A 25256-nucleotide genomic window follows, 5' to 3' on the forward strand; every position below is an offset into this window, starting at 1 on the left:
CAGAAATTTGGCACAACCTATGGTCCCTGTATCCCATATCAGAGTGCTGGGGCTTGAGTCTTGGCTGGGTTTCCAATTCCAGCTTCCTATTAATGCACACCCTGTGATGGCAGCAGGTGATGGCTCAAGTACTTGGGTCCCTGCAACCCACATGGGAGACCCAGACTGAGTTCCAGGCTCCAGGCTTTGGGCTGGCTTTTGTGGGCATTTGGGAAATGGCTAGAAGATCTCTGCTTTGCCTTTCTGTCTCTCTCTCTCTGCCTTGTAAATAAAAAGTGAAAATAAAAATGTTAAAGGTAGGAAAAAAAATCATTAAAAAAAAAATGTGCAGTTAATAATGACAGCAGGATCGTAAACCATATGTGTTTCCATTTTTGTTACAAAAGAAACTTTTTCTAATTCATACTTGATTTAAAATGTATTTTACTGGAGCCAGAATTGTGGCACAGTGGGTTAAGCCACCTGCTTGCAACACTGGCATTCCACACCCAAGCACCTGTTCAAGACCAGGCTACTCTGCTTTCAAAACGGCTTCCTGCTAAGGAGCCTGGAAATGGAGCAGAAGATAACCTAAGTGTTTCTGGACTCTTGCCACCCCTGTGTAAGAGCAGGATGGAGTTCCTGGCTCCTAGTTTCAGCTTGGCACAGATCTAGCTGCTGCAGGTATTTGGAGAGTGAACCAGTGGACAGATTCTCTCTCTTACTCTCTCTCTCTCTCTCTTCTTCCCTTTCTGTGTAGCTCTACACAGAAATATACCAATACATCTTAAAAATGTCTTTTACCCAGTAATCTCAAGTATATTCAATCTTTGTGATGAGTACTATCACACGACATTGTGTTTAGTAGCCATAACATCATTATAAATGCTTTCTCTGGAGCTGGTAAACATTTTAGAATATTTGCAATAAACTTTTCATGAATCCTTTCCATCTACAGTTCTTTTTTTGTGAGCTACACTGCCAACTTGCAATCATCTGCGCTAAGGGAGGGGCACGGTGACATGAATAATGGCAACAACAGATAATCATATGAACCATACAGGAGAATCCAGAACACGGATCTCTTTTCCTTTTTCTTTTCTTTTCTTTCTTTCTTTTTTTTTTTTTGCAGTTGATTTATTTCACTTTGCAAAACCTTGGTTTTGTTAGAAAAACATGAATAGTGCTTTGTATTCTGAGCTCCCTTGCAGGAAGAAAAAAACTGCTGCATTGAAAGTAGTGAGCACCAGAAGAATGTGGGTTAGATGCATGCATGTTTCGCCTAGTGGAGAGTCCTGATCCTCTCTTGCCTTTTCCATTGCATAAGCACAGCTTGTCTCAAAATGATTTTAAGCCCCCCTTTTCCCTCCTTAGTACAATCTTAGAACTGTACCACAGACACACACAGACACACTCTGATGGCTGTAGGCTAGCACGTGCTTGTGTACTGCTGGTGAAAAGCCAGAATGAGATGAGGAAGGGTCCACTACCTACTGACCTGGGCTCTGACACTGGGGGCTTGGAATGCTTCATCTCATGCTCTGCCGTGTCTCTAGATAACTCAGGTGATCCTGTGTTAAGCTGATCAATAAGCATGCATCAAGTACTTTAACAGTTCCTGCCTTCATTCAACAAATACTCAGATGTCTGCCACATGCAAGCAATTTAGTACTAAGTGCAATGGATACCAGTGAGTGAGTAAGGCCACAGCCCAACTGGCCTCAAGCCATGAACACTCGGAAGTAGCAATAGGCCACAAGCCTATGAGGGAAAATGGGAGGAGATAAGCACAAATGCTTTCGCCCAGGGAAGGGGGCTATGAAGAAAGCAAACTGGGACAGTGCTGGCAGGGGCAGGGGTGTGACTCTGTCAAGGTGTTCAGCAACATCAGCCCCTGAAAAGTCTACTCTGCTCTTCTGTTCCTGGGGATATTCCCAGCCACAACTTGACTCTGGGCAGTGAGTCTTAGCTTCTAAGTGGTACGCTAGCCTGAGCTGGGAACAAAGAGGGAAGTGAGGCACTGCTCTGTGGACACACATGCCCCAAGAAGGGCCCAGCGCTTCAGAGTGTGCAGTAGTATGGCTTGGTAGGTTGGTCCCTTGTGCTCTGAAGAGCTACATGCCTTTTACCTCAGCACACAGAAAACAAGGCCAACACTTTGAATCTTACTTCCTGCCCATCTCGGCACAGGTCAAAGACACAACAGGAAGAAGCATTAAGGAGATCCCATCGAATGCCTGAACTCTGCACTGAGCAACAGTGTACAAAACAAATTGAGATGTGGCTTCAAAGTTACCCTCAAATAAGATTCACAAGTAAAAGGCAGTCAGTCAGGTGGTAAAAGATTCCACTCACTCAAATGAGCACAAAACTTCCACAACAGCCAAGCATGCATTGGATTTAAGGTACTGGGGAGAAAGTAAAATCAATCAGAAATTCAACCTAGCGTTTTTACATTCTTTCTAAGAAACCTAACCCATTAAATGAGTGAATGGTTGAGGTATTCAAGAAAATCCACTTCAAATGCCTACATTTAACTCTTTATAAATGAATGTGTTCTAACAGAAGTTTCTACAGAAAAACACAAAAAACACAAAACTCTATTGTGCTATCAATTACATATGTCTAAGAAAGTTATGTTTAAAAATTCTTCCAAACTTTGAATAATATGGTAGGTGGTTATGAAACTCCAACAGGGCTTTTATAGTATGGCCAATTTTATTTATTTATTTTTTATTTTTGACAGGCAGAGCGGATAGTGAGAGAGAGAGACAGAGAAAAGGTCTTCCTTTTGCCGTTGGTTCACCCTCCAATGGCCGCCGTGGCCGGCGCGCTGCGGCCGGCGCATCGCGCTGATCCGAAGCCAGGAGACAGGTGCTTCTCCTGGTCCCCATGCGGGTGCAGGGCCCAAGGACCTGGGCCATCCTCCACTGCACTCCCTGGCCACAGCAGAGAGCTGGCCTGGAAGAGGGGCAACCGGGACAGAATCCAGTGCCCCGACCGGGACTAGAACCTGGTGTGCCGGCGCCGTAAGGCAGGGGATTAGCCTATTGAGCCACGGCGCCGGCCAGTATGGCCAATTTTTAACTGTTGCTGATATTGAAAAGCAGGAAAAATTCAGGTAACCAAATTCACTGATAATCCTTAGATATTATTTTACTGTTAGTACTAGATTTACAGTAAGTCAAATTATTAGACAGAACTGGAAAACACCAGCAGGAAGGCCTATCTCCACATCCTAGGCTGCTCTGCCCAGAGGGACAGAGTGGAGTACGTGGCAGGCACTGGATTTCCACCCTCTGGTGTGCATGCTTCCATCTCCTGATCAAACAGTACTCCGCCTTCGTCTAGGAGAATGGCACACAGCTTGGTGGGACTGGGTCCCAGACCTCTGAGAAGGCCGGAATGCCCTGGTCAATGCCACACCCCAACCATAATGATTAAAGCTAAGAAAATTTAGAAGGGGCTCTGGCTTCCAAGAGGACAGGGACCTGTGTCTTCTGCAGAAACTAGGGAAAGACCCTCTTCCTCCTGCGCTCAGAAGGGCAGGACACGGGAGGCCTGTAGATGGCACAGCAATCGTCAGCCATGTGGGAAGTGCTCCAGATTTCAGGGGTTGCCACGTGGGGCTGGAGTTAGAGGGGACACGGTCTTGGGGACTATCATGTGGGCTGTGGCAATCAAGCAGATCCTTGACAGTTCTGACCTTTTGCTAACACAAACCAAAATGCTACCTTAGTTGTGTGAACCAATTAGTGCAGTTTTAATCTGTACCATTAATGTTACTCAGTGTCCTTGCTGTGGCTAGGTGAGAAAGGGAAGAGTCAGAGGGAAGACTCTAAAGGAGAGAACCAGGGGGCACCAAGAGCCCAACTCTGTGAACTCCACAGCCTTCCCTGAGCACTCCCATTGGGAGAAATGTTCCATCATGGCACCAGGTACTCGGAAGGATATTCCCCTTAAATAGTTCACCTGAATCTGCCCTCTAGCACTTACAGGAGTTTGGGGGAGGAGTCAAGTAGTAATGTGGAGCTGAATTAGGGAGGACCTTAGAGACAAGAAGAAAAATTACAGTGGTAGTTGATGTGAGTGGTTAAATTCTTGTCCACAGTCAAATCAGAATAAATGTATTCCTTTGCCTCTTTTTGAAAGGGAAGGCGGGAACTGTAAATTAATGAGTTTTAAAACCACAGAATAGACATTTGTCAAATAGGAATTCTAAAACTGTCCACAACAATATATTAAGCACCTATACTAGAGTGATTCCTTTACATTTAACTACGGTATATTTTAGAATTCCAATTGCCAAGCCAAATACACTTTCATTGCTGCAGAGCAGATCTTGGGTCTCCGTGCAGTTGGGACCTGAGGAGCAAAAAGGAGTGTATGTGTGGGAAAACAAGCTCAGTGCACTCCCTACCTGCAGGACTCATGCTGTACTCTGAATGAAGATTACCTAACATGCTACTCTTCTCCCAAAAATGAGGGGACAACAGGTTCAACGAGAGACATTTGAGTGTGTGATTAGAGCAATTAATATCTCTATTGCAACCATCAGATTTTAGAAATGAGCACTTCCTCTGAAGCCAGACAGTTGGGCAAACCATGTCATACACTTCCCCCACCCCAGCAGGGAAGGCCCAGCTGGCACCAGCAGGTGCTGCTTGGCAAGGTGGCAGAGGCTCACCTGGAATGCGATGATATCTCACTGAGGTCACCCATGCTGCCCTCAGTAGCACCGCCAGAAGAGATAGCAGCTGCATAGCCATGCACGGTGTACATCTTGGCTGGATCATCCTCAGGCCCCGAGATGTCAGCCGCATCAGCCCACTGCTCGGCCCGACTGTGGATCAGGGACCTGCTGCCCGTCAGGTGCATGGGGCCGAGGATGGCGGTGGGCATGCATGGGGCTGTGTCGATGCCGCTGTCAGTGGAGGCCCCCTTGATGTAAGTCAGCCCCAGCAGTTCAGGGTCCATCAGGTCCCCAGACCCAAAGTGCTTGTCGTCGCTGTTGCTGGAGGTGTTACTGGAGAGTGTGTTGCTGCTGGAGTGACTGGAGCAACTTTTATCTCCAATCTTGGGAAGAAAGAGCAAGAGAGAGACTTCAAGCAAATCCCACACGTTGCTGCTTCTCATGTGGACTGGCAGAGTGGCAAGCCTGAACTCTTTCTAGTCACTCTTCACTGCGGGCAGTAGAGGAACTGCCTTTCTCAGAACGAGCCTGAATTTATTCAGAAGTCCTTGATGTGTAATTCCTCCCATAATGTATCTTAAGTTCAACTGACATCTTGAAGTCTTTGTTCAGTTATTTGTGCGTGAAGCACAAAACTATGACTACAATGCCACTACCAAGAAAATAGCTGAACAACGTTATATGTAAACTGGGAAGGAACATGGGAAATTAATAAAAGGAGAGCAGCTATTTATCAAGACAATGCTTATATGACAAATTGTGGCAGAAGATCCAGGTCAGAGTCACAACAGCAGACCAAATGAGATAACACATGCTGAGCACATCACAGCTGGACAGCCCAAGGTAAACAGAAATCCTGATCAAATTATGCCCCAGAGCTAGAGAGATGAAAAAAAAAAAAAAAAAAAAAAAAAAAAAAAAAAAAAAAAAAAAAAAAAAAACCAAACAGAATGACCTACACAAAGCAAAAAATAAAATACAATATAAATGGTAAAGATCCTTTCAGTATAATAGGAAATACTTTCAAGAAGTAAGAATAAAATAATAGAAAAAGAGAAAAAAATAGGCTCTCTTTAGACTAAACAGATTTGTAAAAGAGTCCAGGGTCTAGGAAGACAAAAAGCACATAGAACAGAATAAATGACCCTTTCTATCCAATGTGCTCAGACAGACACAGCCCCTCTTCATAGCCTGGGAAAACCAACAAGACTTGGAGCATCAGCAAAGGAGTTGGCAACCATGAGAATCAGCCCTGCCCTGGCCAGTTTTCAAGTGGCTTGACTTTTTTGTCTTTCATTCCATCCTATCAGATCCTTGACCTTCTCACTGCACACAGATATTCTCAAGCCTACACCCACCCCCTTCTCCCATTGTTAACAAAACGGAGAGAACTGAAGAGGTGGATTTAAACAGACGTGGCTTCGTCTTTCTCAAGGCAAGGCTACAGCCACAGCTAGGAAGCAATGTCACACATGTTCATGAGTAGACACCTGTAAAGCTCGCTGATGACAAATGAGGGAAGAGGAAAGACACAACTTAATTCAGGAGCTCATAAGCTATCTTTACCTGTGAATTTTCAAAAAGAGGCTACTTTAAAATGTTGGCTTTATTGGACAACCACCAGCAAACAATTCCTGTTTCCACAACGAACAGAAAGTTGTTTCGCTGGGCTGCAGGCTCCTGTGGGGCTCACCTCCTCCTTCTGGAGAGGGTAAACAAGGCAGCCTCACAAATGACCAAGGATGACCACGAGGGCACTGCGCTAACACTACCACCTGCGTGATAGCTGGCTGTACCGGGGTTATCGTGGATCATCTGTGACCGTGCAGCAGAGACCCCGTGGGCAGTTTCTCGGACCACACACACCACTGCAGTCTATACTTCTGCATTATGTCATTAAATGGATAAGTGGTCAGCAGACTAAGAAAGGGGATACTGTTTAGTAACTACCACACTGGGCACTGAGGATCGAAAGGCTGAGGATATAAGCTTGGCTTTGCCAGTTTTGTGACATCTCTTTGAGGTCCTTCATAAATCAGGAAAGAAAATAGAAAACCCTTTTTCTTCTATGAGCCTGAGCCTGGGGAGGCAAACGACGCACCCCGAGAGCCCCTGGTGAGCATGTTACATGAGCCACTCCTGGTAAAGGCCGCGGCCGGCTTCTGCACAAGGACTCACGTGAGAAAGCTTATTGGGGGAATCCTTGCAGCTTCCATCTTTCTGCAGCGCTCTCTCTTTATAGGAACTCAGGACTTTGGAGGGTGGGCCGTGCCATTTGGTTTCTGTCGCATAAAGAGAGAAGGGTTAAATTTCCAGTTTCTGTGTCAGTAAAAGAATTAAACAAAACACAACAGAACAACAACAAACACAGGAGTAGAACCAATAGTTTGGTTAAAAAGAAGAACTGTGGCTCTAGAACTTCAGGGTCTTGACAACTGATGTGCTACAGGAGCAATCAGTTCAACGTAAACGTTCCATTTCCACAGGCACTACAACCACCACCACTTCTCAGTATTCGGAGCCCTAGCTCACCACCCCACCTCAGTGCACACAGGTGGCCACCAATACAGGTTGAATGAATGCATGCGTGTATGCATGAATGAATGAGAGAGTGAAGGGAGAAGAGACGGGGCGGGGAGGGGAAGAAGCAGATTTCTACCCAGGAGCTCCTTGTTACTTACCTGGGTGTCTACTTCCTTCCATGGCATCCTCCCGCTCCCTGGCTCCCTCACATTCCAAAGGACCGGAGCCCTGGTGCTCGAGCAGCAGAGGAGACTGGCACCTGCAGAGAAACCAGAGCTGAGCCTGTTCTTCCTCGGGGCCCCTGCCAGCACAGCACAGGTGCTCTGGCTTCCACGAGGGCCATGCAGGGGAAACCTCCCATTAGAAGCTTTGCTCTGACAAAGAGAAATGCAGGATCTATGGGCCTCACCCTGCCAGAGCAGCTAAAAGCAACTGGTCTTGGGGATCTCCTTTCACCACAGAGTCAAGAAATGTGCTGAGATGACAGCCATTCGTGGACAAAGAAGGGCTGTGGATGCCAGCGGGTTAAGGGACTACCCAGAGTCGGATGACATCCCTTCAAGCTAAGGGAGGGCTCAGTGGTTTCTGCTTTGTGTCCAACATGCATGGCACTGCTACTCTTTATATTACTTTTTTTTTTTTTAAGGAAATGAGACTATGGTTAGCTCTAGGCTACATCCAAATGAGTTCTGTTTTATGAATACCTCACACAGGAAAATACCATCTTAAGAAAGAAAGAAAGAAACCAAAGAAAACATATTCACATTACAAGGGGGTCCTGATTTACAGAATCCTGAAAAAGACTGAAAAGATTTTTCTATGGGAGGGGGGAACCTTCATCTCTTTTTCTACACTTTCAGAATACAACTTATTTTTTTTTAATTCAGAATGCAACTTATTTATTTTTTAAAAATCACTTAACACACAACTTTAAAGGTCTTTGCTTATTCTAAGGTAAGAAACACATTACACAGGCTCCAAGCACCAGCTTCTAAGCTCCATCCAGAAGAAAAGTGCATTCTGGGGGGAGACACTTCTCCCTGTGCCTGTGAAGACGATGACCAACCTTGTGCTCACAGTGGAGTCTTCCCACTGCCTGCACCCTCTGCTCTACAGCATCACACCCAGCTCCTGACCACCACAGTGGCATGGCTCCTTCACAAGGAGGGACTGCCCTACCTGTCCAGGAGCTTGGGGATGAGTCAATTCGGGGTCTCTGTGTTGACAGGAGTCCCTGGGCTCTGCCTGACCTGCCTGGCTCTGGACACCACATTCATACTGTTACAGATGGTCCCCAGCTGAGTGCTGACACATCCTCTGCTGCTTCTCAACTGGCGAGCAAAAAACTAGAACGATGCATCAACTGCTAAGCCTGCTTCTCTGATTCTCTGAAGGTGTTTCCTCATCAGCTATTTTAGTGAGTGGGAATTCCCAAGCACCATGGTTCAAATCCTTCATTTTCATGTTCAGAAAGGCTTTCCTTACAACACGAGACACCAGGCTCTGAACAGTCAAGTGAACAGTGCAGACAATGAAATGATGAGCTCTCTGCCCTGAGCAGGTCACTCGTTAAATGCATGCCTGGCGCTTTTATATCCCCCCAATGGCTTCCTGTACAGCAGGCACACAGTGCATGTTTCTGAATGAGTCACAGAAACAGGTTCTTCTCTGGGATAGCAGTAAGGTAAAAGGGAGCAGTACCCATCATAGCCCACTTGCGGTCTCCAGGGTCCACTCCCGCCGGGTCCCGGGTCGCTGGATGATGACTGGTTGCTGGGTGAGCTTCTGAAAAAATGACTAGAATCATTCACAGTGTCCTGAGCACTCTGCCAAGCACCTTGATCTGACCTGTTTTGCTTCATAAACAATCCACTTTGACAAAGACAACAAAATGGAAGAAAACCACATTGCAATGCAAAAACAAAAGAAACCACAGATATCTAAGAATGCCCAGAGCTACCACATGGCTCCTGGTTGGCAACTTATCTTGTGGCAGGACAAGCCTTCACTGTCTACAGACTCAAAGCAGAGACACTGATCCCTGCACTTGTGAAATATGAAGAACAGCAACACTATCCTTGAGAATACAGAATTATGGAAAGATTACTAATTCTTGTTAGAAGAAATGGAACTCAAGTCACATTTTGGTTCTATATTTAAAATCGATTGCATCAAGAAAAAACTAAATTTGGCAAATCATTTGTTTTCACACATCTATTGAATGGAATCCTATTTCTCTTTCTTCAGACACATAGAAATGAGTAATACGGGACTGGCACTGTGGCACAGCGGGTAAATCTGCCGCCTGCGGCACTGGCATCCCATATGGGCACTGATGCTAGTCCCGGCTGCTCCACTTTTGTTCCAGCTCTCTGCTGTGGCCTGGGAAAGCAGTAGAAGATGGCCCAGGTCTTTGGGCCCCTGCACCCATGTGAGAGACCCGGAAGAAGCTCCAGGCTCCTGGCTTTGGGTGGGCCCATCTCCAGCCGTTGCAGCCATTTGGGGAGTGAACCAGCAGAAGGAAGTTCTCTCAACCTCTCTATCTCTGCCTCTGCCTCTCTGTAACTCTGCTTTTCAAATAAATAAATAGATCTTAAAAAAAAAAAAAAGAAAGAAGTAACATTCATGAAAAAATCTCCTCTTTGAAGATGTGCTTTCCAATTTTCCTTTAGCTCCTGGAAGCCTTCAGCATTTCCCACTATAATGTACTAGAATCTACTAGGTAAGGCTTTGCAGACTTCTTTCTTCCAGGATGTTGTTTGCTGTCCACTGCTCCTTCTACCAGCACTACTCATGTGTAACTCTTTGGCTACTTTAGTTTATAAACTCAGATTTCTGAGTAAGGTGGACTAAAATCAAGAGGATATAAGGTCAAATTCAAGTCACACAGTCTATTCCTGCATACACTCTGGAAAGAAGATACTGGAGAAAACAGAGGATAACCATGCACTTTAACCCTATCAGTTACTTCTGGCTACTACTTGCAAGGGCTTAACTATGCCAATCCTGAGTCCAAACATTCTTTCTGCATGCAGTGACCCATGCCATCCTCAAGATGCCCTGATGAGGTCTAATACTGCTACTATTGCCTGATGAGGAAATTAGAGGCTTTGAGACAATATGTGACAGGCCCAAGATACCATCCATCAAGACAGGCCTGTGATTCCAGCCTGGGAAACGTGGCTCCCCATCTATGCAGAGCACAGTCTATCAGAAGAGAGCCTGCCAAGTCATTCTGACCAAATTCCAAAGCCTACAAATTACATGAAAGCTAAAATAAAAGGAGTAAGAATTAAGAGCAATAGGAAAACCCTATTTTACACACTTAAAATGACCTACGCAAATTAGGCATCCAAAAATTCTCATAAGGCGCTAGTGCAATAGGATTGAACTTTTAAACAATTGCATTCTTTCACTGAAAATTTAATTTTAAACTTTGTTTAAAAAGAAAGAAAACCAAAGAAGAAGTGCTTATGATCATGGGACCTCTGAAAGTATGGCTCACATTATGATAGGATTTAATCATTTATGTTTCAGTTTTGTTTTATTTATACTCCACCCTGTTTATGCTTTTCTAGAGGCCCATGCAGAAGAGTTTCTGGGATATCGTTCCCAATGGCTTAGCCAGCCAGCTGACATGGAGAGAGCATGATAGGCAAAGAAAGCTGTGCCCTTGATGGGCGTGACCTGCCTTCATCAGCACTGTTACAGGACAGGGCTAGACCCCAAGCACCTCTGGGTCCAGGGCCTGCCCTGTCACCCTGCCCGCCAACTTGTTCAGAACAAGCTGACTTAGAAGTGACTGAACCAAGGGCAGTGCTGTGGAGTGGCAGATTAAGCCTCCACCGGCAGTGCCAACATTCCATATGGGTGCCTGTTCAAGTCCCAGCTGCTCCATTCCCGATCCAGCTCCCTGCTAATGTGCCTGGTAATGCAGTAGAAGATGTCCCAAGTGCCTGGGGCTCTGCACCACATGAGACACCTAGATAAGGCTCCAGGCTCCTGGCTTCAGCCTGGCCCAGCCCCAGCTGTTACAGCCATTTGAGGAGTCAACCAACAAATGAAAGATCTCTCTCTGTCTCTCCCTCTCTCGTTCTGTAACTGCCTTTCAAATAAATAATTTTTTTTAAAGGAAGTGGTTGAGCCAAGTAGAGACCCTCCCTATGATTTCAAGTTTCTAACCCCAGTTTTAGAAGGGCTGTATGGAGGATACAGCACCAGCGTTACCTTGTGCCATCGGGCAGCTTCCGGTCAAAGGAGGTGCTGCGAGGAATGGCGGCCTGGGCCTGCTGGAGCAGCTGCTGGCACTGAAGCCGGTCGGGCGTGCCAGGGACAGGGGAGGCCCTGGAGATGGGCTGCAGGGCAGGGGTGGGCACTCGGTGCCACGTGGTGTTCCTCCTGAAGGGGGTTTTGTACTCGCAGGGGGTGCCTTCGCTGTCCAGTTTGTATTCCACCATGGGGATCCGGCAGAGCTCTGAACACCCTCTGTTGGGCCAAGAAGAGATGGTGAGAAGGGAGACTCACAGCTGAGTCCTCTGCATGGCTTACTCCTGGAGGTGCTTGGCAGCACAAGCACACAGGAAGCTACATGTGCTTCTCAGGGCTCCCAGTCAATGACGGAGAGGGATCTACCCTAAGGAGCATCTTATCTATTAGAAAATGATGTTTCTCGACTATTCTGTTGCTTCTGCCCACAATTACTGAATTCACAAAAAGGCTGTCTAGGGGTTTGCCTGGTCCCGAGGCAGGCACACATTATCATCCATCCTTACTAAGAGGCAGGATACCTGCTGATATAACTTACAGTAATTAAAAAGGTCAACACGGGTGGGGCATTTGGTGCAGCATCTAAAGTGCTGCTTGGGACTCCTACATCCCAGATCCAAATGCTTAGGTCTGAGTCCTGGCTCCGCTTCTGATTCCAGCTTCCTGCTAATGTATGCCTTGTAAGGCAGCAGGTGATGCTCAGGGAGTCAAATTCCTGCCACCCACATGGGAGACTTGGGCAGAGTTCCTGGCTCCCAGCTTTGGCCTGATCTTCTCTGCTATCGGCATTTGAGGAATGAACCAGGGGATGAGAAGCCTCTGTTTCTGCTTCTCTCTTTCTGCCTTTCTAACAAGTAAATTTTTAAAAAACTCAACTACCAGTGGGTAAAGAGCTATTTTTCCAGATCCCATAATAAGAAACTGAATACCCAGGATAATAAGAGGCCTCTAGGATCAACAGGTTGCTAAATATTTTATGTATACTTTTAGAGATAGTAAACATTATCTACTATAACTAGAAATCAAATGCCCAGAGACATTAAATACCTTGCTCAAAGTTATCAGAAGGACCAACACTGGGCCCACAGTCTCCATCTGCCTCCAGACCCCAGTAATGAGATACCTCAAATCAATGTTAGCCATTTTTAGGGATGATGGAAATGCCTATTATCTGTTTGTGGTGACTACTTCATACATGTGCCCCAATTCATCAAAGTGTATGCTTTGCATGCATGTAAATTATTATATGCCAATTATTCCTCGGTTAAGCTGTAAGGAAAACCATAACACATAGGAAGAAAAAAGCTTCCCTTTGTCCATATGCTTGACTCTTCACAAAAGCCTTGGGATCTGTGCAGCACACCTATAAGCCAGGCTACTTAGTGCCCAGAAGAACTGGGCCACAACTGGAACTCACTAAACTGATGATGTTAACCAGAGTGCATCATCACATGTTGGGGTTATAGATTCTACCTGGCCTCTGTCCTCTCTCCACTGTGGATTCTCCGCATTATAAATCCTGTATGAGATTTATCTCCCTGAAAACATCAATGTCTCCTCACTGCCTCCCACTGGCACCTCCTCTACCATCGATTTTCCCATGGTCCCTCCAGAGTCACAGCTCCAGCAAAGCAGCCAACAACTCCACATGTCCACTGAGCACTGGAATGGGCTATGCCATTGATAAACAGTGTGATTTTATCTTCATTAATTCAAACTTAAAAGCTGACTTTTTAAAAAGTGCGTTTGGAATCACTTGTGTATGCCAATCTTTTTTTTTTTCAACTCTAAACTTTTAAGAAATCTAAACAAGTATTTGGGAGAAATAACATCTGAATTGAGATATGCTATAAAAGTACAATATTCTCTAGGTCTCAAATTCCTAATACTGAAAAATAAAATAAACTACTTCATTAATAATTGTGAGATATTTATTGGATGTTGAACTGATAATATTTTTGAGATACTCTAAAATACAATATGATTTAACCTATTTCTAATTCTGGAAAGTAAAAAACTCTAAATGAAATATTTCTACTGAGCAGCCCCAGCATAGAAAGGAACCTGTTGGTCAATAACCTGGCCTGCCCACAGTTTCTACATAATTGGTCTAACCCAAACTGCTGGTCCACTCCATTCCCATTCCTTCCAGTCTTGGGCAACCACATCTCCCAGTCTGGCCCAAATCTTAGCTGGGCCTCCACAAGATTTGTCAACTCTGCTGAACAGCACAAAGACCAACAACTCACGTTGTGAATTTTAAAAAAGTCTGCACTCTGCACAGACCCACAGGCAGAGGACTGAGGCTGGACTTCAGGAGTCACCCGCTGTGTGAGCAGGTGTCTTTCTGACACAAGCCACACAACTTTAGGTAGTGGCAACATCCTAGGTTTTGGGTGGCCTTGTCTACTGAAAATCCAGGACTAATTAATTTGGGTCCAGCATCATACTTTTAGCTGATTGGCAGATTCAGTCATTAAGCAGTTTATGTATATGTCTTTCTCTCCAGGTAGTCTGGAAATGTATAGGACAGATAAAATACATCATAACCAATGTGCATACAATCAAGAACACTGAACACAGGCCATAAATATACTGTAATGGATTAAAATGTTCTACCTATATAATCTGAACAGGTATTTTAAACTACAGTTCAAAAACCAGGAATCAGAGTTACATGTCAGTTTTTCTGTTGGCCCTGAGAAAAGTGAGAAACAGCAAAAGCAGACACAGTTCAAGGAAAATATGAGGGTTCATCATGCCAAAGTCAGCTGTGGCTTTCAGTGACAGACTCACACTCCTGAACTAGTGTCACAACTCCTCACAGGTCATCCCCTGTCAGATACTCACAATCCTTGAACCTGAAAAATTCAGGACTTGTCAGACACTCCAAAGTTCCCCCACCAAACGGCACAGGGCAAATATCACTGTTGACTTGATCAAAGTCAGTCTGCAAAGCCAAATGGTGCAGCTGGGCCAGGACATAGGAAGAACCAGGTCAGTCTCAAATGTGAGCGTCAGGACAATGCTAATTTATCCTCACAAAAGCAAAATTATTTTTTCCTATTTAGTTTATACTTCTCTAGTTTACTGACTTACATGGTTAATTACTGGTCAAACTCAGTGGAAGTCCAGATATACTGAGATTACATTATCTCCAATAAAATACCTAGGCTTTACTTAACAGTTGTACTTGTGGACTTGCATGGTTTCCAAAGGTTTTTCTACTTAACTAGATACCACATCCCCTAGGAATCGTGACTCACCTATATGGTCAACAGCCTGATTAGACACTGTCAAAGTGGGATGCTACAGTAATGTGACAATAAAGCATCAACAAAACTATTCTTTACTCTTGTCTTGCACCCTAAGCCAAGTCACTAGATGTTCAGATGAACTCCAGGTTTTGGTCGCCAAGGATGCCTCTGTCTGAATGGCATAAGCCAAGGCAGCTGGAATTAATTCCCATCAAAGTGAAAGGTTCTGAGGTTATATTTTGAATGAAAAGAATGTGAACTTCAAATCTTGTGGACCAAAAGACAACTTGCATTTCCAGTGCCTGTTTGGGCTTCAAGATCATTTGGTTTGGTTTTGTTCAGCAAAAAGGAAAGAGAAGACAGATGGCTGAGTAGTGTGGTCTACTTAATTCATGCTCATATATTTTAGTCTTTAATTAGGTACTATAATTTTGAGTCTTGGAAGATAAATGTTATATTAATGCATAATCATGACTAACACTGGAGAGAGTACTGCTAAAATCTTGTGCAATACATTAGGTTGAGGAGAAAAGTCAAGATGGAATTATTTTATTTCCAATCTCTTGCAGAAGGTCATGTGTAAAGGTACTTTTTAAATACAAAAACAGCCATTCTTTTGACCTAATAAAAATGATTCTCGAAAGAATGGCTTTAAATGAAAATTAATTTTGTTGTATGACACTTTTACAACAACTATCCTTATAAACTGGATTTTGCTTTGTTTACTTCTATGACTAAAATGTCAAATACCACTGAATATCATCTAAATTAGCACCAAATCTAGTCAAATTTCATTCTACTCCATATGTATGAGAAATTCCCAGATGGATTCATACAGAAAATTCAGCTAACTTTTAGGGAAATGGGAAGAGAGGAATAAAAGAATTAGAAATTGCCTGCTGAGGTCTTTGTGCTGCAGTGTCTATCAGAGGCAAACCTGTTTCCACCTTTGCACTCAATATCTCTCCTCCCTGGGTAGTGAGATACCCCAGTTTATCTGAAACGTCCACCCTGGGCTGCTGTGGAGGGCCATATGACAAACATTCCTTACCACAAAGGAAAGGCCAACTGAAACTCAGATAGACCAAATGCAGAAAGACCCAGCACAAAAAGACGTTACTGAAAAAGTGAGCTGTTCTTGTGTGTAATTCAAATCTTTTTCAGGAAAAGAGTTTAGTCTTCTGCTTTCCCATAATAGCACAAAAATCCAGAGCTCACTGATACACACATTTGGCTTCCTTTTGACATATCAAATCAAATCAAGGGATGGGAACTGCATTTATAGCTTCTGACACATTTTTCACAGCTTGCTTGCCAACAGGAGATACTCCAAAATGTTAGATCAGTCTGCAGGATCACTTGCATGTAAGCATATTGATTTCCTCTTGGCTCCATAACAAATGTACACATCATTGGCTTATGTTTCTAATTACCATGTTAGGTAGGGATCAATAAAACTCAGCTTCAGGGTTAAATAGGAAAATAATTGCTAATGTTTCTTGTCTAGCCTAATCTCTCTTTTCCGAGCCTAATCTCTTTTGCTAGTATGCCCTGGAAGGTATAACATTTTATAGACCAAGAAGGTTACTGAAAATGTGCTAGTTAATAATGTTGCACTAATAAACTGCAAGAATGACAAGCAGTCACATTAGCTACAGTCCTCAGAGAAGCTTACATTTTATCACTGTATTCTGAAAAACAATACTACTTGTCTTTCTGAACTTAACCACTGCAAACCTCTTAGGATGGCTCAATCCTGTACAAGAGATGCTAATTAATTTATTCATACCCACATTCATTGGCTTTCTCCCTGCTTCTTGCTAACATATGGTTTCTCACCAGATGATTTCTCGGTCTAGAGCTGCCACCAACGCCAAACTCCTAGGCAAGTCCAGCAAACAGGTGGTGTCTACTCTGGCTCTAAGTTAACAGATACCCACACTCACTATCAACCACTGTAGTTCATGCACCTCATAACTTCACAGACATCCTTGAAGGTCTCAAAATGGCATCCACTCACACAGGCCCATCCCTTTCCAAAGACACCATCAATAATTTGGGCACTTGAAAACAGACTCCCTGCTGACCAGGTTTTGGACCTTGCTCTAAAGCATCGCTTTGACCTCTGCAGCCTGACCATGGGGACCCTCACCGTTGGAGCCCAGACAAGCAATTCAGTGTCTTCTATTTGTTCCCAGCAGGAACCTTTGATACCAATCAAACTCTTCTCTACTAAACAGCAAGTCTGGGCTCTGGGCTCAAAACGCACACCTAGCAACACATAGTTTAGAAATGTGATGGTCTCTTTAGAGCCTTCTCCTGAAAACAGAACAGGAACATGTAAAACTCCCAAGTGACAATTTCATAAGAATGAAATGTGTTACAAATAGCATTATTTTTGTTTCTACAAAAGAAGAAAACCACCCCTAACTACAAAAGGCACATAAACTTTCATGAAATTTCAAGATAACAGATACTCATAGAATGCTAGAATTTTAACATTTAAAATTTAAAAAAACTTTAGAACTATAAAATTGCCTTCATCAATATTCACCTATGGACAATACATTTTTATTCTATTATCTTATTCTTTTCATCTTGCATAAAAGTAGGACACATGATTTTATATTATGCTACTTCAAAACTAAGAAATGAGAAGAATCCTAAGGGAACAATGAGTAGAAAAACAAAATTAAAAACCTAGAGAACTGAGAAGGTTCAAAGGAAGAACACATATTCTTAAAAAAAAAAAAAAAAAGGCAGTTAAACAAATTGTCTGGACCAGGCCAGGTACTTACTCTGAAACTGCCTACTGGTTTTACTTTCCTGGACTGCATCATGGCCAAGCACTTTTAACTGAATTCAATCATCAAACAAAAGGGGTGGAGGTGGGTCAGAAAAGAGAGCTCATCCTTCTGCTGGTTTCCTCCCCGAATACCCACAGCAACCAGAGCCAGGCTGAAGCTGGGAACCTGGAACTCAATCCAGCTTTCCCGTGTGGGTGGCAGCAAGCCAGACATGTGGGCTATCACCTGCTGCCTCTCAGGGGTACATGTAGAGGAAGACGAGTCACAAGTAGAGGAGCTGATACAATGCTATCCTTTACTTCCAATCCACCACCTTGCCTTTCCTAGCACCTCATTTTCCACATACTACACCGGAAACCTCCATTTTCCAAAAGGATTAGAGATGTTGGAACATTATTACAGCTAATCAGAGACAGGGCCAACGCTGGAACTCAGGTCCTCTGATTCCAAGTACAGCTCTTTCCAAAATAGATGGTTGGTTTTTTGTTTTGTGTTGTTTTTAGAAAACCATCAGAGAACAGTTGATTCAGCTCACATTATGTCCTATTTTCCACTGGATGGCTGAAAGAATTTTTAGAAACAAAAGCAGATTATCTCCTCGTGAAGTACCTATTTCTTTTATATTATGTACTTTGTAAAAGAATCCTTTTATAGCTCCGGGATTAAAGTAATCACTGATATTTTAATCATTTAATGGTTGTTATGCTAATAGCCTGCTAATAGCTAAAAGACTTTTTCCAAATCATCCAACAAGGTGACAGGGGTAATTGATGCTCATTCACTTGAATCACAAACTCTTTCTGGTACATAAAAAAAATCAAAAGCTTCCAAGAGGAAGATAACTACATGGTATAACTAACTGTAAAGGTTAGGGCAGTGTCACACATGAAATTGGCACTAAATTAAACATGAATTCACTTTTCAATAAATCTCCTTAATTTACATATACAAACAGAGAGACCCTCAGACAGTAGATAGAAAAAGAGACATCTAGGCCATACACCCACTTGACCAAGCCCTCTGAAGAAAGGTCTTGAGCTGAAAAGCTATATGCCACATGAAATAGGAAGCGAGGTTATCTGGCACTGAATAATTTATCAGCTCCCTTTCCTCTCCTTCCCTTCCTCGTTAGAGACAGGCAGTCTGTGTCTTTGTATCCCTGTACCCAGGACAGCACTGGACAGAGGTTCAGGAAGCTCTTGCTGAAACCAATTGCTTCTTTTTAATTCTTTTTCTCTAAAAGCTTGAGAACAGGAATAACATTTTACTGCATTGTAATTCTTCAAAGTCTTATAGATGAGATTCTCAATGGTTATTTGATGCTTGATTTTTGGTGAGTTATTTCTACTAGGAGGTTATCCAATAGTTAGGTGTGTCCTCTTAGCCATGGTGTAACTTGTCAAACATGACATTGCTATTTGCCTAAGAGAAAATACTCATGCTTTATTATCACCCTTTGCATTCATTTTTGAAAAAAAATATAAAAAAGTGTAGGTATCAAATGTAGACTATTAACTGGAGAAGGCAACAGCATTTTTAGCACTATTTTGAGAACCCAATTATCAACTAATGAGTTGTTGCTATAGTCTGAGAAAACCATTTTTAAATAACCAAAATAGGAATAGGAAGTACTGGATTTAGAATGTCAGATTCTAAATGCTGGACAAAAAGGAGTTCATGAAAGTAAAGATTCTATCTTTCCTGTGCATTTTAATATCCACAGGGTCCAGTACAATTTCTCGCACAAATCAGCTAAGAGTGGATGCATGAGGGAATGCAAGGCAATCTGCAATGAGTTCTGTAATCCCATGTCCTGACTGGAGGGAATGAGAAAATGGACCTGAACATTGTACTTGGAGGACTGGACAAAGGACTCAGTAAAGGGAGGGTATTTCAGGTGATGTTTTATACTTCAAGTTCTGTATTATTTTCACATTTCACATTAAAAACTCATTACTGGAGGGTACATAATATCATATCAGATATAAATTGTATTTTCATATAAATAAACTGAAACTCTAATTGAAAACTTCACATGAGCCCAAATGTCAACTCAACTTCTATTTTATATATATAGCTAAATTGACAGAATTGAATTCCCTTCCTGGTTCTATTTCCACGTTCTCTCTGTGTATCTCAGGAAGCTGGTTAGGCACGAAGCAACAATATAGAAGACCAAAACATAATGCTTTAATTTTAGAGAACAATGAGAGTAATTCAGACTCATGATAATATGAGAACAGTTCCACTGATTTGCATTATATAGAAAAATATGTCTTGGAAAGTATGTCAACAAAATACAAAAAAACCACACAAAACAGATGTACCACAGCAAGGAATCCCATTTCCATTTTTATTGGACATATTTACTAAATTCACCCACACTGTATAACAACTCATGCATAATTCTGATGAGCTGTTACTTCCTTTAATTCAGCCTTTTAAGTTGACATGCTCTCCTTAAAGTGACATTGATAGAATGTCAGTCACCTTGGAGAGCTGGAGGAGAGGGCCATCCCAGAGGCTGTAAACCACCCTCGCAAGAACAAGAAGATCTTAATTAAGCATCCTAGGCAATGGCAACCCCTCTTCATCTTTGCCACTGAGACTTTCTGCCGGAAAAACACCCGTACTCCCTTGAAGAAGCCTCATTTCCATTTAAAGACTGCTATCCCCAAGTTGCTTCTAGCCACTCATTCCCAATGTATATGAATTCGGTCCAGGCTCCAATCCCAGCACGAAATCAGTTAACAAGCATTCCCAATGGGGGATCTTTCCTACTTGGTGTTCCCCGGAACTCCATAAGGAAAACGAAAAATGTCTCTGCCTTCCTTTTGAGCTGAGGGGCAGCTGGCTTGCCATCACCCTTAGGCTGAAGAATTGGACTTCCCAGGGCAGGTGGGTTTTGATTCCACAGAAAGACTCTCCCTGCTAAAGACTTCATTTAAATCAGCAGCTTCTGAGTCACAACTTAGCACCTTCCAACCTGAGGACCAGCAGAGCCCGTCTATTAAATGACAGGCCTCTCCTGCTGTTCTCAGGGGCAGATGGGCTCCCCGTCAAAATGAATTCCTCACTGACATCTTGTAGGACAGATATTAATTTGATTAATGGCAAAAATGAATGAGAGCATTTTTCACAATGTATCCAAGACTAAAATCTCTTGTAATTCATTAATGTAGCCACTTCTGTAGTTCTTGTGGCACACATATTAAAGATAAAAGTACATATATACACACACATGCACACAAGTATATTTAAATGAATTTAAATTCATTCTACTTAAAATATTTTTTCCCCTCCCTGACAGGCACTAAAAGCCAATTTGTGAAAGAAGTTGGAGGTAATTTCCCATGCCACAAATCAAATATGCAATTCCAGCTTGTGGCGAATCCTTGTGTATTTTGCTATGGGGATAATGACACTAAAGGATGCATAGTTTAAAAGGTTTGTATTTTAATTTTTAAAATGAGTCAAGCGCTAACCACTCTCCCGTTTACCCCTCCTGTACAGTTTAAGAAGCCTAATAGTGCACAAACACGCCGAGAGCAAGGATGAAACTGAAAAGGGCACAGCACACACTGCAGTCTAAAGCAAAAGGCTGGCACTCGGAGGGGAAGGGCTGCGCAGGGGAGGCTGTCTGACGGCAGCAATACGTTTATCAGGGCACACAGACACTTGCAGGCATAAAACAATTCAAAAACTAGCAGAAACAGGGATTTAAAAATTTGCAAATTCAGATTCACAGAAAATTGGAAAACTGAGTTGAAAGAGTTTTGAATGGTACATGCTAGGCTTAAAGCCTTTATGATTTGCAGAAAAGTGGGTGGCAGGAATGACAATTCTGCAGTGTTACCACCAGGCAAATAGCTACTTGAAACCTTCTGGCTAACACTAGAGTACAGAAGCCAGTAATTTCAGATTAACAAAGTGGAAAAAAGTCTATATATTCAGGGAATGACAGGGATGAAACTTGTAGAAAACAAGGATAAAATCTCTAAATAAATGTCTTAGCTACCTTCAATAAAAGAATTTGCATTTATAACAAGTAATTACATGCAGACCAAGACAGACAACTGGCTCCCCTTTAATCCAACATGCCCTTGGATGAAAAGGTAATAGACAAAACTTTCAAACTGTATTTTTAAATGTGCTTTAGCTGAAAAACGTTTCAATATTTCCTCGGGAATTCTGTTCTTCAAAATCACATGTTCTCAATATCAAACATAACTTTACATTTTTATTAACCTGATCTCTTGAAAACTTAAAAGGCACCAGGAAACATCTTCAAGATGTCAGGTGACAGGGAACTATGAGTTCTTTAGAGTCTTTGTTTTATAAACACACTGGGAAAATATAGGAAATACGGTCAAAGAAAGTCAGGCTGGAAGCAAATGGCAAGATAACTAGCAGAAAGAGACGTCTGCAAAATTTTCCATATTAACTGCAGAGGAAGATTTTCCTGGTTTGTTTTCTAAGAAATCCTGGTTTAGAGCTGATATATCCAACATGGCAGCTGTTAGCCACTAGTGGTTTATCAAATCTCAATGAATTAAAATGAAAAATTCATTCCCACAGTTCCACCAGCCACATTTCAAGTGTGTGACCAACAGACAGCAACATATGGACCATGGCTACTGTTTGGGACAGGGCAGATACAGATACAGAGCATACTGTCACAAAGCACTACTAGACAGTGCTAGTTTAAAGGAAGAAGAAAGGAGTTGGAGGAAGGAGAGAGAACGACTTCATTTAACACATCCAGAAAGTGGGAACAGTAATCCTGCTATCTTTGGATGATAAGAATTTCTTTTGAAAATGAAAGTGTCTTTTTTTCCCAAAACTAAAATGTGTAGAGCCTTGATTATGCTAGAAGGCTCTACATGCTTTGCATTATATCATTTTATTTAATCTTCAGGAAAACCGTTTAGGGTAGGCAGTATTACACTCCATATTTCTCAGACAGTGAGGCTCGGAGGCAGCATGTGAATCATCCAAGATCACACACCGAAGGCCTGATTCCAAGCACATTTTCTCTCTCAAAAGCCACAGCCCTTCAGGCTGCATGCAGGATCTGCATTTGAGATGGAGAGATGGTAGCAACACACTCTAGCTGTTATCATCAGACACCCTATACCAATAGTGCTGGGCTACAGCCCACATGGAAGCTTGTCCTATTTTGACACTCTTGTCTTTTGGCCTAACATTTTCTTGTTGTTGAGCATAATTATTTTCTATTAACAATGGAACACTACTGCTCTCTAATTCTAGTCTCATCTCTACTCTCTAGTCATTCACATCAGAGATGTTTAAGTCTAGCCATTTCTTTCCATATGTTTTTCATGACGGGTCCTGAGCCAGCTCAACAGCTCTCAAGTTTCAATTGGTAACACATAGTAGTCACCACACAGGGTATATTTGTTGTTCACACATACAGGTATGGGTACTATTAAATATTTTGTTAATACTTAATGACTCCACATTGCAGAAAGAAATCCTAGTTGTGTAAAGCATCCAATTTGCTAAAGACCAAGCTAAGATAAACAATGTTTCCTCTTAAACAAAAGTCGTGCTGGTCCAGGTGAATCAGACAGGTGTTCTTCCCTTCAGTTTATGAAAGTTCACCTTTTATGTAGTGAGGGTCCCATTAGATTGCATATAAAATTATACTCATCATTTATTGCATATCAATAGCTTTTTAGACTCTCTTTTGCAATTGCTCTAACGGCTGGCATCCCAACAATGCTGTGGAAGGTTCACATGACCACATGCCTAAGGCCCTTGCAGGAGCAGTTAGGGCAGCCTCCTGCTATGAGGCTACCAAAGGCCTTCCAGCCTTACCTCCGGGGTGAGCCGTCATCATGAGGCTGGATGATGACCACCTTCACAGTCACAGAAGTCCGCAGCAGGTCGATCATCTGCTCGTGGGTCAGAGTGGCCACGGCCACTTTGCAGATTTCCACAAGGCGGCTACCTTGGCGAAGACCAGCCTTCCAGGCAAAGCCAAAAGGTTCCACATCTGCGACGATGCCTTCAAAATTCACATGGAAGCCGAGCTGGCCCAGCCCATTCCTCCTCAGGGTCATTTCCACAGTCTCGCAGCCTCTGGTCACTATCTGAGGGGGAAGCAGATTGTCAGAGACGTCCTCCCTTCCAGCCTGGGCCTCCATGAGGCCCCAGCAAAGATGCACGTACAGGTCCCCTGCCAGCCTCTCTTTCCTCGACCAACACAGCTTAGAGAGTGCCCATGTCCCTGTCTTCCCTCAGCTGACTCAGCTGACCAAGGACAACATAAGGATGTACTTAATTTCAGAATTCTCTACAATTTAATCTGGCATCCTACACAAATAAAATAACAGTACAACCATGGGTCATCCTTCAAAGGATACAAGTGTCCTGCTTTTTCTTAGGCAACAGTGACCTACAGCTTGGGTACCTAAGATAGGCTCTGGTGACCCCCTCCACTCAGGTTGTATCAACAGGCGTGGCTCTTAAGCATCCAAATTCCATTGTTCTAGACAGATTATAGCAATGGGGGAAAAAAATGAAAAGACTTTGAAAGCCATTGCAGGTTTCAAGCATTAAATACTAAAATCTATCAATCAATTTCACTCAACTTAAAAAAAAAAAAGCATATCCAAATACTCAGGGCCTGCTTCTGAGTTCACTAAGGGCAATAGCAGAAAGTCAGAATGTTAAAAAACATTCTTAGTCTCTCCTGTATCCTGGAAGTCCGTGTATGTCCTGTTTTGTCACCTCAGACTCCTCTCCAGGGGAGTGACTGCCTAAACTTGTCTGGGTGTTGAGGACCCCTCAGATCAACCGTGGACAGGCCAGCCAGACTCCTTGGCCATCTGTGAACAAGGGAGCCTGCCGGATGGTGCTCTTGCAGGCAGCAGAGACCCTCTGTTGTCTTTGGGCTGCTTCTCCCCATCACACCCATCCCCTTGGGGTTAAAGGCAACCCCGAGTAGTGACAGTTCCAGCGACCATCACTTCCCCAAGAGTGGGAGTCTAGCGTAGGACTGTGAAAGGGAACATGAAAGAAAGGTAGTTTGCATCCCACTCAGTGCACTGAAGGACCAGTAATTAGCTAATGCAATCCTCCAAAGTGCTTACTGAGACTGCAGTACAGTTTACAATGCAATGAAAGGAAAACATAGGCTCATTAAATACCAGCTGATGACTATGACCTCACTTATTTGTGGCAAATTTCAAGTTGTGAGGTATCACAACCCCTATCCCCAAAAGCCCAGAGGCAATGTATGAAGTTTCAGTTTAATAAATGCTCCATTTCCCCGAAACCTGCTCTGAATACACAGATACCTATTTAATAAGACCTATGCCTGCAAGTATAGCTATGGGACTAGGACGGCTCCCATGGATCACCATTGTGTCTGCTGTTTCCATGGTTACCACAAGTACATACACTGCCAATCAGCGTCTCCTAGACAAGCATGACAGTTAAGGATTCAGCAAGATGGGGAAAGGGATTGCTGGTGAAAGACAGTGATGAAATTCTGAAAGATTGAAGCTTCCAAAGTTATGAACGGAACTAATTTAAAACTGCTGAAAAAGTACTTCAGTAATATGTACAACCAAATAAATTTGTCTTTCACTCCTTTTCCAAGTTTGCTCCAAGCAACCTAACCAAAGACTACTCATAAAATGTACCCCGAGTTTTTCCAAATATTAATGCAATTGTTAGCTGAAATATAATATCTATATATTA

The 25256-nt window shown here is 43.0% G+C and overlaps 1 protein-coding gene across 11 annotated transcripts in view; it reads right to left on the reverse strand.

Moving 5' to 3' along the window:
- The window catches only part of SIPA1L2 (signal induced proliferation associated 1 like 2), a 232477-nt gene that overhangs the window by 41411 nt on the left and 165810 nt on the right, over positions 1 to 25256 (reverse strand). For 6 of the 11 annotated variants that reach the window (XM_070055527.1, XM_051821458.2, XM_051821456.2 and 3 more), the window contains 6 exons: positions 23367 to 23641; positions 11423 to 11680; positions 8897 to 8980; positions 7354 to 7454; positions 6851 to 6954; positions 4667 to 5055 (listed from right to left, as the gene is read on the reverse strand). In XM_070055527.1, the coding sequence (XP_069911628.1) occupies positions 4667 to 5055; positions 6851 to 6954; positions 7354 to 7454; positions 8897 to 8980; positions 11423 to 11680; positions 23367 to 23641 (1211 nt within the window). The remainder of the gene's footprint in view (positions 1 to 4666; positions 5056 to 6850; positions 6955 to 7353; positions 7455 to 8896; positions 8981 to 11422; positions 11681 to 23366; positions 23642 to 25256) is intronic. The other 5 variants (XM_070055531.1, XM_070055530.1, XM_051821459.2 and 2 more) reach the window with 2 other exon arrangements.

This window comes from Oryctolagus cuniculus, chromosome 13 (assembly GCF_964237555.1).
Source record: "Oryctolagus cuniculus chromosome 13, mOryCun1.1, whole genome shotgun sequence".
Lineage (NCBI taxonomy): Eukaryota > Metazoa > Chordata > Mammalia > Lagomorpha > Leporidae > Oryctolagus > Oryctolagus cuniculus.